At 37.6% G+C, this 16712-nt stretch overlaps 1 protein-coding gene across 2 annotated transcripts in view; it reads right to left on the minus strand.

Annotated features, from left to right (window-relative positions):
• The window catches only part of LOC131684028 (zinc finger protein rotund-like), a 144486-nt gene extending 128612 nt beyond the window's left edge, over positions 1–15874 (minus strand). For both annotated transcript variants that reach the window (XM_058966500.1, XM_058966499.1), the window contains exon 1: positions 14259–15874. In XM_058966500.1, the coding sequence (XP_058822483.1) occupies positions 14259–14633 (375 nt within the window). In that variant the 5' untranslated portion in view covers positions 14634–15874. The remainder of the gene's footprint in view (positions 1–14258) is intronic.
• Between the last annotated feature and the right edge of the window lie 838 nt (positions 15875–16712).

Here is a 16712-nt window from a genome sequence, read left to right on the forward strand (position 1 = left end):
TTTTACAAGGTGCGCTTGTCGCTAGTTGAAGCTCCCCAATGAAATTAATAGGACAGCGAATTGCATGCCGCTGAGAATAATTTGAGGCTCCGTTGCTTAATGCCATGAAATCGTTTACGATTTGATGGCATTAAACAACGAACCTGGTTCTTGTTTAGCCCTAGATCAGATCCAGGCCCGATTACTGTTCAAATCTAGTAGAAGTAATCAGATTGGTAATCATCTTTAAATTGAATTAATTCATAAGTTGCATTTCTTATTTCAACAGATTTATTAGAATTTTGACGATTTTTTATCCAACTCTAAAATTGCATTCCGTAACAAAAATCGATTCTTTTGACGCGAAAATGAGAAAATCGCAAAACACTCCATGCCACGGTTCTGCCGTGAGACTACTTTGCATGCAACACTGCCATATAATCTCAGAGCTGGCATAGATCAGATCTCCAAAAAACATGTCCGCATCACAGTAGGCAGGATTCATATATTTAGGCGTATCCTCCAAAACGGCAGACACGAGAGCCTTCAACACCATCACTACGGTTCAAAATGAGGCGGGGCTGGGTGGCCAGAACGTAGCGTTACATTCTAACAAAGAAAAAGTGCGCTTCCGAGGTTTACGTTTTAATTAATTCATTTATAACAAGTCAGCGCATTTTTTTTGCGTTCGGAAAGGCTCAAACAAACAACCTGGCGGAAGTCAGGAAGGGAAAAAGGTGCGCCATTGCAGTTACATACTTAGTATGGTTGTAGAAGATATGGTTTCTAGGTTAGAATTCTAGAAGGTCACATCGAGGAATGGTGGTACGAGTGCCTTTTTATGCTCCTAAATTGCCCTCATTGGTTATGAGAGAACCCCGAGCAATAATTATCGAAATTGGATTGCTTACTGCGGCGCAACTTTGATGACGGCCCTGTCAAAGGCGAAAATGAACGAGAATTGCGTGACCCGTTGAATCGCTGTAGCTACTAGGCTTTTCAGGGGAATTTCGGGTTGAATTCTGCCTTTCGCATATAAAAGCCGATCCACTGAGAATCTGAACACATAATACCAGGTGTGTCTCGGGACTTATTGATGAAAAACGTAATTTAGTCGAAATTTAGGTTTTATAAAAAAACGCAAAATTAGTCCGACGGGTCTCGGATAAACTGGCGGACTTTCCCACCATCATCAGTCGCATACTGAATTGGTCAATCTCAGCGACCATTTCTATTCCAGCATCAAACGAGATGAGTTGGTCACATAGGATGGAAGTGGTGCTTCGGCCGAATACATACTGTGATTATTGATTCCTGTCTTTCACGTAAAACCAAGCATTCGAGATTCCAAAACGGTTGTTGTAGGTGGAATGGAGTTTAGATCGATCATGTCAGGAATTCAGTGCTGGTAACGTACGACAACTTGGTCCAGGTGGCAGGATTCATTTTGCCTAACAACTTAAAACACGTGCTTGTGTGTGTGACAACAATAGATGTATTCCACGAGAAAGCGCGTTGCTGATTCAAACAGAACGCTTTGTAGTTGTGTTCAGGTTATGGATCTATGTTTTCGTGTAGAAAGTAGAATATTTTGATAATTTATCAAAAAAGCGTAGAAGTTTTTGCATGCATTATTTTAAAAAAAGTCTTGCTCGATTACCATATTTTGTGCAGTAAAACTATTCAAGATTAAGTTAAAGGGAATAAACAGTTATGCGCAAAAAAATATGCACTGGAAAAAGTTTGTGACATGTTTTATGAAATTTTTGGACAAAAATTAAATTACGAAGCAATCAATTTTTAAATTTTTCGTTTTATGTCCACAAAAGCCTTAAAGGAAAGCGAACATTTTAAGTGTCACTGCATCATGGAGAAACTATCAATAAAAATATTTTTTTAACAATAGCTTTAACATGTTCTAAAATGTCCTACTAATTGAGAGACAACACGGTAATTTTATTCAAGGATATAATATGAAATAAGGCCCTTTTTATAAATCATCACGTTTCTCTGTGTACAACTAACAACAATCAAATGTTTATCGTTTTAAACACGAAAAAGATCATGTTTGGTGCATTTGCATTTCTCCATTATCGATAAAAAAAGTTTTTCTCATAACAACTTTTAACATAATTTTTATACTATATGCTGTCAAAAATATAATTTTCTTATAAAATTATAGTTGTATGTGTCAATTAATATGAAAGTTAAAAACAGATTTAAAGTTAGTAGAAAAACTTTTTTACAGGTACAAGTTTCTCGATGATGTAATTTTATTTAAAATGTATTCTTTCTCTCTATGCTTGTACTGACAATAAAAAAGAATGTTTTTTTTGGAATGTAAGACTTTGACATAAATTTGTGTATGTGAAAAATGTCACAGCTTTTTTTTCAGTGTACACCCAGGTAAAAAAACCGCGTTAATTGGAAAATCCGTGTAAAAAAACCGCATTAATTGGAAATTGGAAATCAGCGTAAAAAAACCGCCTGATTCGAAAATCCGCGTAAAAAACTCTCAGCAAAAGACTATTTTTGGAAGCTTTTTTTTGCGCGAATTTCGCAATTAATACGGTTTTTGCAAAAAATAATATAGAAAGTCCTTTAGAATGCAAAAGTCTTAGAAGATTTTCGGAAAGATGAAAGAGACGGGTCTGGAAGACTCCTTATGGCCCACACCTCCACAATATGGGTATTTTCGGAATGGTATTGAAGAGTAGGTGCCCGAAAATGATTTTTGACGCCATTTTGAAATCCAAGATAGCAACTTCCGGTTTAGCGAAATTCGCTGTAACCCAATAAATATGGGTATTTTCGGAATGGTCTTGACGAGTAGGTGCCAGAAATTTATGTTTGGCGCCATTTTGAAATCCAAGGTGGCGACTTCCGGTTTAGCGAAATTCGTTATAACCCAATAAATATGGGTATATTTTTTTCGCATAGAATTATTCATTCCCTGTAACTCTTTCTCGGACAGCCTTGCTTTACAAAATACGGAAAATACTGCATGCAAAAACTTCTACGTCCTTTTAAAAAATGCTCTTAAGTTAAAATGATTTGATTGACTGTGGAAAATATCAATGTCTTCCATGTCGGTGGAATGTGTAATGTTTCATCGGAATCGAAAATGGTCGGTCATAATTTTAAAGATTTTCGGACGGATTTTGGTGGAATTCCTCACTAGAATCAAGATCGCCAGGTATATGAACGATGGGAAAATCGAGGTGCGGCTACATGATCTGGCACCACTTAGTTGCAAAGTGGTCTTTATAAGATTCGTGTCGCAATAGGGAGTATTGGAAAAGTATAAAAATACAATGCGATTATATTATTGCACATATCAAGGACAAATTTAGACGTGCGAATTCGGTAAACAGACGGTACATTATGGACAACCCCGCACAGAAAGCTCATCTACGGAAATAAATTCCAATACACGGTCACTAATACTATTAGAGGAATTCCACGAAGATCCGTCCGAAAATCTTTAAAATCGTGACCGACCATCTTAGATTCCAATGAAACTTTACACGTTTCACCGTCATGCAAGACTAAATATTTTCCACAGGTAATAAGATTATTTTGACTCAAGAGCAACTTTTCAAAAGGGCGTAAACGTTTCTACGCGTATGAATTACAAATTTTTTTTGTTCGATTACTGTATTTTATACAGCAAAACTATCTGAGAAAAAGTTACAGGGAATGAACACATCTGTCCGAAAAAAATATACGCTGAAAAAAATGTGTCATTTTTCAAAAAAACAAAAATTTATGATAAAAATTTGAATTGCGAAAAAACCCATTTTTTTAAATTTTTTATATTTTGTTACCAAAAACCTAAAGAGAAAGGAAACATTTTGATTGTGATTGCATGATGGAGAAAAAATCGGTAAAAAAGTTTTTCTAACAATAACTTCGTACATGTTTTTAAATTTCATACTAATTGACATACAAAATTGTAATTTTATTACAGAATATAATTCTAAGCACCATTTAAAATCAAAATGCATTTAACAAAAATCTTCCAAATTGCGATAGTTTTCGAGATATTTGAAATTTTGCTAAATTAATTCGTGTAATTATGCTCTTTTTAAAAGTTATTCGCATTACCCCATCAAAAAATGTCAAAAATTTAATGTTTATCGTTTTAAAGACGTAAAAGCAACCTTTTTAGTGTATTTGAATCATGGAGAAGCTTTCAATAAAAAAGTTTTCCTAACAACAACTTTTGACATTTTTTATAATTCTTACTATTTTCAGTCAAACATACAATTTTCTTTTTGAATATGATTCTAAACGCCATTTTAAATCGAAATGCTCTTAACAAAAATTTTCTAAAATGTAGTAGTTCTCGAGATATTTTAACTTTTGTTTTAACAACACCATTATTTTGTTTTATTACGACCTTTTCATAAGTTAGTCGCGTTTCTCCATCAACAATAATGTTTTTCAAAAGGCCCGTAAACTTTCGTGCAACTTTCTCTTTGACATCAAGGCGATATTGTAAACCATTTGAAAGTTGCATGAAAGCAACCAAAATATATTTCAACCATAGGGTCTGTTGATTAAACTATATAGCTGAATCATATGTTGGTTGTTTTCATGTAACTTTAAAATGTGACATGTTGTGACATATGGAGGAGGGGGAATAAGCTAGAACGTCACGTAACATGTTTAAACTGAAATAACACAAATAATTTTGAAGGCGTAGTAAAAGAGAGAGAATAAATAAATTTGTGACAATTTATTACATAGGGACGAAGGAAGTCAATTTTTGGCATTTTTTGCGTTACGTAATTTATGAATGATTGCTTATTTTTGAATCGTTTTTTTTTTTTTAATTTTTAATCCCAATGGCAATTTCATAAATACAAAGCGATTCTGACTTACTAGAAACAAGAAACTTTTTTCATCGTTTCCCGTCTAATGCCCGATTCAGCCGCAGCACATTCAAGTTAGTTTATGTTTGTGCCGTGCAGTATATCAGTATACAGTTTTATCTTCTTGGTCTACTAAATGGATTAAGCAACGTTATTTGTGTTATTGTTCTCACGTGACGTAGTTCATAAACTCGTAAAACACTATTCAACTTTTTATAGACAAATCGTTCTAGCTCAAAGAGTCATGAAAGCTATAAGAGGTGTAGTTTATCGCATAAAAATTATTTTCGTTTAATCATTGAGTGTTAAATAAATGTGATGCCATAGCCAAAGTGTCATCATTCCCAGTTGTGGGCCACTTTCTGCATCTGGTTGTGAGCCACCTTAAAAATCATTCGATGTGTAATTTGTATCACTAAAAATGTTCATATTTAGTCTGCTTCCTCATCTTGTTCAGATCAGAAGTCAAAAAGTGTGTGAACATCAAATAAACAAAAAAATACGACCCAGTTGCTCCCAACTGCGAGGGAAATGAGTGACTCACAAAATAAATGGCACCCATTACGATGGAACACACTCGCGATAGATTTTTTGCCGGCCTGTTTTAGACCCACCGTACGTGAGATGGAACAGTTGATGAAGGTGAGAATTGAACTTGTGCTTACATGAGTATCACACATACAGCTACATCATACAAGGCATGTAGTTCAACTCCTTAACCGAGGCAGAAAGGTGCATTAAGAAAGAACAATTTGCAACACGGCGTCGAATATGAAAACATCAAAATCAAGATCCCCGTGTTTATGGATAATGATCTTACGGAAAGTCGCCTTCACGATTTTGCCACCGCACACTAGTACGGGTTTTATTAAAAGATTCATGTCGCAGTGCAGAGAAGTGGAATCCGTCACAAATGACACTTGGAGAAACTTTTCCCTGGCATTCTCAACGGTGTTCGGGTGGTGCGAATGAGGCCGATCCAACCCGTACCTTCTCAGTTCACGTACGAGGGTAGATGATTTCAAGGTGTTAGCTACATCCAAAGAACGCTCCAAATACATATACACTGGGCAGACGCCCACTTGCCAGTTAATGTAATCAGATGGCATGCTCCGGTAAGCTATGCGCCTAAATAACTAAAGAAAAATGTATCTATTACGATTAACACTAACAAACGACCTTCGACATCTGCTGATACACCACAGACAGCCAGCCGAAAAATAAATGCCCATGTACCATGGGAAGTAATAAACAAAAAAGAAGCCGGCTATACGAGGGTCACTCGAAAACACAAAAAGCACTAAACATCTAACAGCGAAAATCAAAGCTGCTCTAGCGACGATGACACCACCGCAAACACGAGCGAGGAAGACAGCAGAGGAAACGGTCAGCAAGCAGCAGAGGACAAACCTTTCCATTGCTCCCTGCCAAGTAAGAAAATCAACACAAAAAGTGGAAAGCGCATGGATAAGATACACACACAAAAAAAACCTGAATTTAATCGTTGACGTAATTTCAAACTTGCCACAATCTAGCAAACCGCAATTGACGAAATGACGAACTATAACCGTGTTCTGTTTAGCTTTACATGAAAGATGTGCTTTCCATGGGCAGTGACATAAAATTACACCCTTCAACAATTTCAACAAGCGCCAGATGTGGAGTAAAATTACGTGACTCGCAAAATTCAACGACATGTAAAACGTAACGTAAAACTATGTAATTTTTGATGCTCGTTTTATCAAAGTCAAAAGATTTAAAATTAGACAATTTTTTCTAGGTGTGTAGGATACGGTAGGATAGACGACAGTAATAATATCTGGTTTTTCATCTTATTTACTTTTCACGAATTGTAATTTTTTGTTCCTTTGAAACATATATAATTTCCATAAAAGACGTATGACCCTTGAGGTTGAAACATTTAATGAATGATAAAAATGTTCATATGTAACGCCTTAAGGTGCATTTATTCGAAATTCAACTAGTTTGTGTTCAAATCTTTGGTTTCAGTTTTTCCTATTTTCATGTGTCAAGCAGCAAAAAGCAGTATTTCGACCTTTTCCAAGAACATTGACAATTTCAAAGCGAAAAAAATACGTCAAAATTTACAGAAGAAACACGAAAAACGCAGAAGATAACGCCAACAACACCACCGTTGAACAAGTCAACAAAGAAATATCACAGAAAAGTACGCCTTATTTAACAGCTTTTTATGCAGCTCATTTAAATAGAGATTTTCTAACTTGAACCGGAGGCGGATGACCCTTAGTCAAAATTATATAAACGAAAACAAAAAAAAATCATCTCCTGTAACACATATGTATGCAACCAGTGGATTTGAAATATGACAAATTGCGCAAGAGAAATTTCACATATGTGTCCATTGTCAATCTGGCTTGATTGTACAGACAATTAACTAAGCGGGCTAGGACTAGAAACATCTCAAAAAATTGTTCATAACTTTTTAGTTTTAAACTGAATCAATACACCGAAAAAAATCCGTACATAAATTCATGAAAAAAAATGACGTGAACTGAACGATTTACTAAAATCGTGACCATGTTTATGAAATTATAATTCAAGAAACTATTTGTGTTTTCAGAAAACTAATTCGCGCCAAAAATATACATGGCGTTACATTCCAATATTTGATTGGGTTACTGTGGTTATTCCCTGGACATGTTTAATTTTTGTTATGATTCTTGTTCATAATTTGCGGATACAGAAGTTTGTATAAACCATATCAACTAAAAGAGCCGACATTTAAACGATGTTCATGATTTAAAGGGGTACTCTAAAATTTTTCGAAGCAGCGGTCATTCTCGTTTTTGAACCATTCAACCAATCAACTTCGGGTTTTGCCCGCCTAAAAGAAGACAACATTCTCGTGCGCTGTAACCTACAAAATATCAATATTTTGATCATTAACGGTTTTTTACAGCCGGCCAAAGTGGAAAAAAATCATGCGAAAAAACGATACTTTATTCTCAAGTGGCCGCCATTTTGTTTCTATATCGATTTTTTTCATGATCAAGATCGTTTTAGTTTGCTGCTTGTAGATGACGAATTGCGACATGTATCGTGCCCGCAGATGGGGTCGGTTTTCAAAACACCTTTTGCTGGAGCCGCCATTTTGGACGCCATTTTTGACACCTTACACTCGAAAATTTATATTTTATAGATAAAACCTTAATAAACATTTTGCAGAATAGCGCACATGTCTAAGTCATTTTACTTCTTCAACAAAAAATTATCAAACATTAGGTACTTTTTGCACAATTATACAAGCTTCGCCGAGATTTTCGTAATTTCGCATCACGTTACGGCGATATTTTAATCATGAGTTTACTATCGGTTTTTTCGGTTCATGATTTCTGGACCTACGATAAAAATTTCCGTAATTTATATTCATGTTATCGTGATATTTTATTCACAAGTTTCGGGTCGTATTTTTCTGGCTAAGTGGTGTGATTTGTGTTCATGATTTCAGGATTCTAGTTACGATTTCCGTCCATGATTTGTGTTCATGATTTCAGGATTTTAGTCCCGACTTTTGATATTTTAGTCACGACTAGTGTGATTTATGTTCATGATTTCCGGATCAAAGTTACGAATTTCCAATTCGATACGGGGAGCAATGAGACCCATGATCATGTTTAATTACTGTCAGATTTTTTACTCAGACTAACGTGACAATATGAACTGTTTCATTACTATTACTACTATTACTAGTCGCTCGAAGCTGAACATAACCTGGGACTTGCGGATATGAACAAAACGTAAATTGTCGCCAACCAGTTTATATGGAATAAAGTACACCCAAAACAAAAATCTCTTGCAATGATTGCAAGCGACAATCACTTGCAAATAATGTTAGCATCGCTTGCAATTTTGCAGTTAAAGCCGCTTGCAATTGTTGCAAGCATATAAAATCACTTCATCTCTCGCTATACGTACATACGTTTCTTCAACACACTGTCAAAGGATTACCACCACATTTACATGCCTATGCTGGTTGGTATAGCAACGCACGGCGAGTTTTTATTTTCCGTCTACTTTTTATTCATTCCTCACCAACATCATCAAACGCAGTTTTGTGGTTTATTCATTACACACGAGACGGCATCAAATTGCGGATGTGACAACTGTACGAGTTTTAACGTCCTGTTCTTATGTGTAAGGACAGATCAGTGCTTATAGTTAGCGCTATGATGCGCAAGGACCTAAGTTCAAATCTGGCTGCGTGTTTTACTTTTTTCATTAATCGTGAAATCATCTGTTTATATGACTTTTATCCACTTATTACTATCTGGTAGTATGGTTGGGTGGATGAAGTATTGCTTAGCGATCTGTTTGTGCGGGGTACATTTTTCAATGCCAACAGTCTTTTTTTCTTACGCATATTGGTCACCAATACAGATACATCGCTAATACATAGACAAAATTCGGTTTTTCTGTTTCTTGCATTGCATGCAAGGAAGATTCTTGCAATTTTCGCACATTACCAGAACGCTTGCAATTTTCGCTCGTATTTATTGCATTAATGTAAGCGAATCTTACCGGGTACGTTTTGGGTGTAGAATAAAATTAAAGTTTATTTAAAATAAAACAATCGTAAAATTCAATCAGTGTATTTAAAATATGCGAGACAAAAAATGACTACCGTAGATCGGGGTTACTTTGATCATCGGGGTGACTTTGAAAATAATGATTTGTTATACTTTTTGTGTATATTGTTCGGTTTATGGGTACAAAAACTAGAAAACACCTAAATTTGATTCAATCCCTATTTTTACAAAGCTTCGTAAAGTGTCTATTTTTATTAAGCAAATAAATCTCAGTTTTTAGCAAGGGTAATAAATTCCGAGCGAGTTTTCATTTTTCTTTAGAGTGGGATGTGCTAAATTTACCTTTTTTTATTCCGATTATAGAGGTTTTAACCTTAAGGTCATTCGCCTCTTCGGGTTAGAAAAATCTCTTATGAGAAATTTCTAACCCTATGTGCGGGGTCGGGACTCGAACCCAGAAGCGCTGCGTACAAGGCAATCGATTTACCAACTACGCTACGCCCACCCCCTTAAATTTACTTCTAAGAGTTTGCTTATTTTAAAAACAAATTTTTGTGAAACTAGTTGACAATTATTTCAAATTTGTTCAAGCTAAAATTCGCAATATTTGTTTATATTAAATATTACAAAGTGTTAGAATGAATGAAACTTTTTGTACACTGATAAACCACTGAAATTAAACAAATTTAGCAGTTTTCAAACGTTTTCAAATTCTTTTATTCTCGTTGGACTCAAGTTATACGAATTTGGGCCACTCGAATTTTACATTTTTTGAAATACTTTGTACAACACTAATTAACATCTATTTAACGAAGAGTATCTTTTCAAAATTAGTTTGAACAAATATTTGAATGAAAAATATTTACATCAAAAACGTAATGTGGGCGAACATGCTGGTTATCAAAGTCACCCTGAAAAATGAAAACGGATTTCAACTTGAAATAATTTTTGGAAAAATAGATGCAAGAGGAAAATTTTAGATAAAGCCATCCAATCCTGTTCTCCATACATCAGTACATGGTTTAAAAATAATAAACTTAAAAAAATGTGTTGCGTCTAAAAATATGTGATGATTACTTCTAAAAATGATCAATGTCACACCGGTTTACTGTATGTGAGACGAAAGATAAAATAGACAGAAAAAAAAGAAACAGAAAATATCTATCCGCTTAATACTTTGTGATTTTGTGAACTATTTCACGAACAGTTGTAAATGTTATACTAGGTATCATGAACCAGTTCACGAATACATGAACAATAATTTACAATCTTGTGAACAGGTCACATTTCTATGACCCAAGTTTCATGGTTTTGTGAACTATTTCACGAGCACGAATGGTGAGCTGTGACTAGTATACTAGGAATCCTTAACCAGTTCACGAATACATCAATAATATTTTATGATATTGTTAAGTATTTCACGAGTACGAATGGACAGCCGAAATTGATTCGCTAGCAATCATGAATCTGTTCACGTGTGCATGAATAATACTTTCCGATTTTGTGAACTATTTCTCGAGCACAAATGGTTAGTTGTGACTATTATACTAGGAATCATGAATTAGTTCACGTATACATGAAAATTATTTCATGATTTTGTGAACTATTTCACAAGCACGAATGGTGAACCGTGATTAATTCCCTGGGAATAAAGAATCAATTTAAATTAATGACATGATTTGCATAATATATTTTGCGGTTTTGTGAACAATTCAACGAGTATGAATATTGAATCGTGATTAATACTTTAGGAATTACGAACTACTATGCTATATTTCTCCTTAGTGGAGAAAACAAAAAAAAAAATCCTCCATTAAGGAGAAAATTGTTTAAAACCATCGTTGCGCGCGAAGAGCACAAAACTTATAACTAAATTAGCTGTAAAATTTGCATTCCGACTTCGTCTCATTAGAATCCGACGCTAACTTAATGACAAGACTAAGCTAGCACCGGATTGACGGTAGATCAAACAAAATGGAGACACAATTTGTGTTCGAGAGCAAACCCCTAGTGAAGCGTGATGTCCCACAAGAAAGGCCAAACCGTTTTTATTAGTTCTCATCGGATTAAAACGAACTCCTTTTCTTGCGGGACATCGCGGTTGATCAAGAACATAAATTGTGTCTGCTTTTTTGGAACTAGCGTCAATCCGGCGCTAGCTTACTCCTGTCATTGAGTTAGTGTCAGATTCTGATGAGACGAAGTCGAAACGCAAATTCCATAACTAATTTAATCATGACCTAGTTTACGATGATTGAAAGGATCCACGGATAATATTCCGTGAAATAGTTCACGATAAAAAATGTTTTATTTTGTCAACTTATCCACAATCACGAAAACCAGATCATGTCGTCGGAGTCTGTATATTGTCTTAAAAGCTATGAATAAGATAACGATTAATTTATGAATAACGTTCACATAATTGTGATCTAGTTCACGTACAGAAAATTGATTTGGTAATAAAATGGTGGAAACCGTGACTGAAGTTCACATAGATATATTTCCACCAATAAAAGCGTTATATAGGCGTTACTGAAGGGAAATTGAACATAATTATGATCTTTGTTCATGGTCCTTTTTTCGCGATTTTTACGTGATTGTTCCAGATTTCACAACACTTTATTCACGATTTTTTTCCGTGTATACTTTCATCGACGAAAAGTTCGGTATCTTTCACATCTTTCGGACGGTACAGTGAGCTGAGCATACAGATCGAAATGATTTTTTGTATTAAAATACCAAAACTTTATTAGTTATGAAAATTGCGTTTCGACTTCGTCTCATCAGAATCCGGCACTAAGTTAGTTCCTGATTCTGATGAGACGAAGTTGAAACGCAATTGTCATTACTAAATTAGTTATAGGCTTTGCGCTCTTCCCGCGAAAAGATGGTTTTAAACAATTTTCTCCTTAATAGAGAAAAATAGTTTTTACCTAAGTGTTACTTCACTAAAGAGGAATATAGCATAGTACCAGAACATTGCCTACAACCGGGAGCAATCCCTTACATTAAATATTCAATGTGATGTTCCAAAAAAATAAGTTAAATAAATGCTTCGCATTAATATCAACCAAGGATGAAAACGATTCTTGAACTAGTCGGGACTATGACTAGTTACGATAAGAAAATGGGATTGTGAAAGGTGTTCACATGATTTGGAATCTGATTTTTTTGAATAAAATGTCAAAGGGTCACAAGAAGTAGTTTGACAAACTTAATCTAGTCTATCGAGTTCCTTAAAATCCCCACTAATTCGTAAATTTCATCAAACAAATTGTATGTGATACGTTGATTGATTTAACATAATACGGAACTACCCTATCATTTAGTTCCTATAAGAATAGCAGCTAAAACAAGGTCAAAAGAAACATCGGAAAAAGGGTCTCTACGGAAACGACTGCTTGTAATGTAGGTACGAATCCGAGATACCAAGTACCACCAAACTAGCCGTCCAGCATGATTGTGTGTCTTTCATGTTTTCGCCGTGTTCTTTTCTTTTTTCTTCCACACTTTCCCGAAAAGGTGTTTATCCCTGGTCCTCCTGGCCAGCCCTGTGTATGTGTGTGAGAGTATGTGTTTCTACGACTGACTAAACTGAAGACCCGTTTCTGACGACGAGCGACGGAAAGGACCACTCGCTATCGCTGCGCTATTATGTGTGTCCTACATCGAGCAGGGAACCGATGCCGATCTGTGTGTATGCAAATTTGGACACAAGGGAAAGTGAGATTCCCACTTCAAGAATGTACCGGTTGTGAGCTTTAGGTACGAAGGAAGATGTAGCCTGCAGGAGCACAATTTGAAAGAAGAGGGAATCTATCAAGCGACGGTTTTCGTTTACAATGGATCATTATGTTGGGAATGATTTTTGTACTATGATCGAATCGTTTGATGCGTATTTGGATTATTTTTCAATGGTAAAGGAAAGTTTATTGATTGGACTAGTATTTTAAAAATTGCATGATATGTTAGTGGCAAGGGCGGGATACGTTTTTTATACTCCTGCGGCTTCACTTTTTAAAAAATTGGGGGCATGTTTTTAGGATGTATTCACTGGGCATAAAGTTACCGACAAATAATGACAATAATTCTGACCATTTAAAGTAAAAGGAAGACTATTTCATCGTGTGTCTGTGTTTCTTTTATAGATCTAATAAACCAGAATTACGTTTCAAAATGTAATTACTCTTCTACCGATAATTTCTTAATCGAATTCTATGAACCAGGTGGACAGCTCCTCGCCAACAACAAATGAAACTGTGCTGATCCATTTAAGCAGAAAATAAATTCGTTTGCTAAATAGGCCAAATTTGAAAACCCCGTACCACTCCGGGAAACCTGCCTTCTAAGTTCAACTAGCAAATTCCGTTCCGAAACTCCACAGCCGGTAACGATGGAGCACTGTCGGACGAATTGGCACTAAAGAGGTAGCTTCGACAGAATTTGTGCACCTCGAGCAAGTTAAGGAAGTAACAGAACGAAAATAAAAAAAAAGAACACAACACACGGCCGCCTAGTTATAGAGACACATGATGAGGCGAAGGCGCGGCGGACCCGAAAACCTATCAAGTGTCTTCCGCTTTGCATTCAAATGAGCAGGAGCAGCCGTTTGCACTTTAGTCGGCTCCAGCCCAGCCAGCCAGCCGCAGGGTCCCATATCAAATAACTGCTGTTTTATGAGTTGCGAAATGTGTGATTTTTTGTCCACTCTACATTGTCAAAGCCGGAGTTGAACGTTCGGTCCGGCTTTGGGAAGTAACAAGTTTTTTTTCGTTTGGATGATTTGAAATGATTTCTAAGCATGCCACAGAAAAAAAATGAACTCTGAACCTACCTTGGACTCGTGCATCTGTGCCTCGGTGATGGACAGTGGCGTAGGCGGGGTGGACGGTGCACTGTAGTGGTGAGGTTTCTGATCCTCCGGGTGGCGCATTTCGCTGTCGGAGTTGTTGTTATTGTTGGCCGCAGCACGCTGCTCATCCAGCACCTGTTTGTGCACCACGGAGGCATAATCCAGCCGGTCGTTCTGCTGATGCCGTAGATCGCTGATGTACGGTTTGTAGTCATGGACGATCGCCGACCGCAGATCGGTGGAATTGGCCGCGCTCAGGGCGTTCAGTTGGCCTAGCACACCCCGTTCATTCATCGACCGGAGTTGGTCGATGGACCGGTGGATGTGGCTGTAGTCCCCAGTAGGGATCTCGGCCATCAGCGGCGAGTTGTGGTAGTCCAACCCGCCGCCGGGCCGGTACTCGATTGTTCTACCCTCCAGGGTGCTGGTTGGGGGATGATGGTGATGGTGGTGATGTTGTAGGGAGAGAATTTTGCGGCCGTTTCCGGGACGAACTGCACGAACGAAAAATCACTTCACCCGAGTAGGATGGGACTGTCACAATGTGCTACCGAAGGGCACCAGACGATTCGCCGAATTTCTCGCGAACCTCATCAACACCAATCACTACACTAAAACGACCTATTTTGACAGTCTACTGGCAATTTCCTTTCTTATCACTTTGAAGTTTGAATCTGTTTACTTTCCTGTCGGTCGATAAATGGTCCCCGCAATCGGCACACGATTTTTTACGTTTACACACGCATTCACTGTGAGCAAATTTTCCTTCGGTTTCCCTGTTCAGATGTCTGGTTTTCTCAGTCGTTTTTCGGGGTTCTCTTCTCTTGAACGGAGGCGGAAAAAGTTGCTTTCGAAAACACAAAAATGCTACCGCCGCGAGCTCTCACGTACGACGAATTTTACGACACCACGTCGGTTCGGAATGGTTGCGCGGGGGTGTCCGGATGGGTTGGCGCTCAACACACCGCCGGTGGGGAACGGTTTTATGTGGTATATAGCGAAAAAATAATTCGCATAACAACAGAGACCGATGAGTCAAAAAACTCTGCCGAAAAAAAAGGTTGGGTGTGCGGGTGTAATCCGACGAAATGCACGGACGAACGAAGGAACGGACCGACAAACGAAAAAACAACACACACTCTTCACTGTGTTCTATTCCGGGTTCCGAAGCTCAGTGGAGCGCATTAACGAAAAAAGGTCTAAATCTTCACTAGTCTAATACGCCTCCAAAACTCGCGCGCGAATGCACAGCGGACCTTCAATTTCACCCAAAATTCACTTGACACTGCCAAAGCACTCCTAGAACGCACGAACGATTTTTTTTTCGTTCGATCACCGAAACGATCGTAGTCAGCATGTGCGCGCAGGGTTGTTTTTCATCTGCCAAAAATGCTTTATCGAGTAAAAAACAATCAAATGAGATCGAATAAAAAAACACTAATCCTCTCGAACTTCCAATAAACTCTCGAGGGTTTGCGTCTCGCGGAAAAATCTAACCGGACTCTCGCCGAAGTCGTCCTCGTCGCCTGTAGGTCTCTCAAAACGCAACCACGCAGGGGGCGCAAAACGTGTGTTAATCAGCGCAAGGCAAAAACTCGACTGGTTTTAGAAAAAGTTTTTGGTCCTCAAACTTTTTAGCATTATAATCTTGTTCGGTTTGGTGTGTGCGGTGCTTGCTGCCTCTCCCAACCAGCCAGCCCAGTATAATACACTCAGGCGCGCGTCATTTTTGTGTGTACATACATTTTTATTTCTAAAAAGCAGCCAGTCGTCGGTTGAGTTTGTGAGCAGAGGAGAGCATTGCCTGCCGCGCGGTTTGTACATATGCATGGTGCTAGTGCTGCTGCTGCTGCTGCTGTTGTTGTTGGCAGCCTTTTGTTGAGCTGAGAGAAGCAGGCGAGTGAGCGAGAGTGGAGGGTATGAGTGTGTGTGGCAGCATGGTACGAAGAAAAAACCTAGGGGGGGAGAGAAGGAGAGAAAAAAAGTGATCATACACACATCACTCAACCAGCCAGCTAACCAGCCAGCCAGCAGAAGCAGCGGAGCATACCGACAGCCTAGCCGTACTACAACAGCCTATATACAGGAGCCGTCATAATCGAGTGCTTGTGTACATGCCAAATTAGGTGCTAGGGGTGTCTATACGGGTGGCTGGAATCGTTCGCTGGTTGCAGTCAAGTGGCAGAATTAGATGCGCGATGTAATTGTTAAATAATAACGTGGGACACGGGCCTACGACGAGAAACTCGCTGAAGTGTTTTTATCGCAATTGCTTTGACGCGTTTTTTAAACAAACGCGGTTTTCAGAAACCGCGTTACTTAAAGAAATCCGTGTAAATTTTTTTGTTTGTTTGGATTCTTTTGCAAAGGAACATTACTTACCTTTTTTAGGTAGTAATGTGGTAAATTTCCCTAAAAACGTAGCCGAAAATTATA

Source organism: Topomyia yanbarensis, chromosome 2, assembly GCF_030247195.1.
Source record: "Topomyia yanbarensis strain Yona2022 chromosome 2, ASM3024719v1, whole genome shotgun sequence".
NCBI lineage: Eukaryota > Metazoa > Arthropoda > Insecta > Diptera > Culicidae > Topomyia > Topomyia yanbarensis.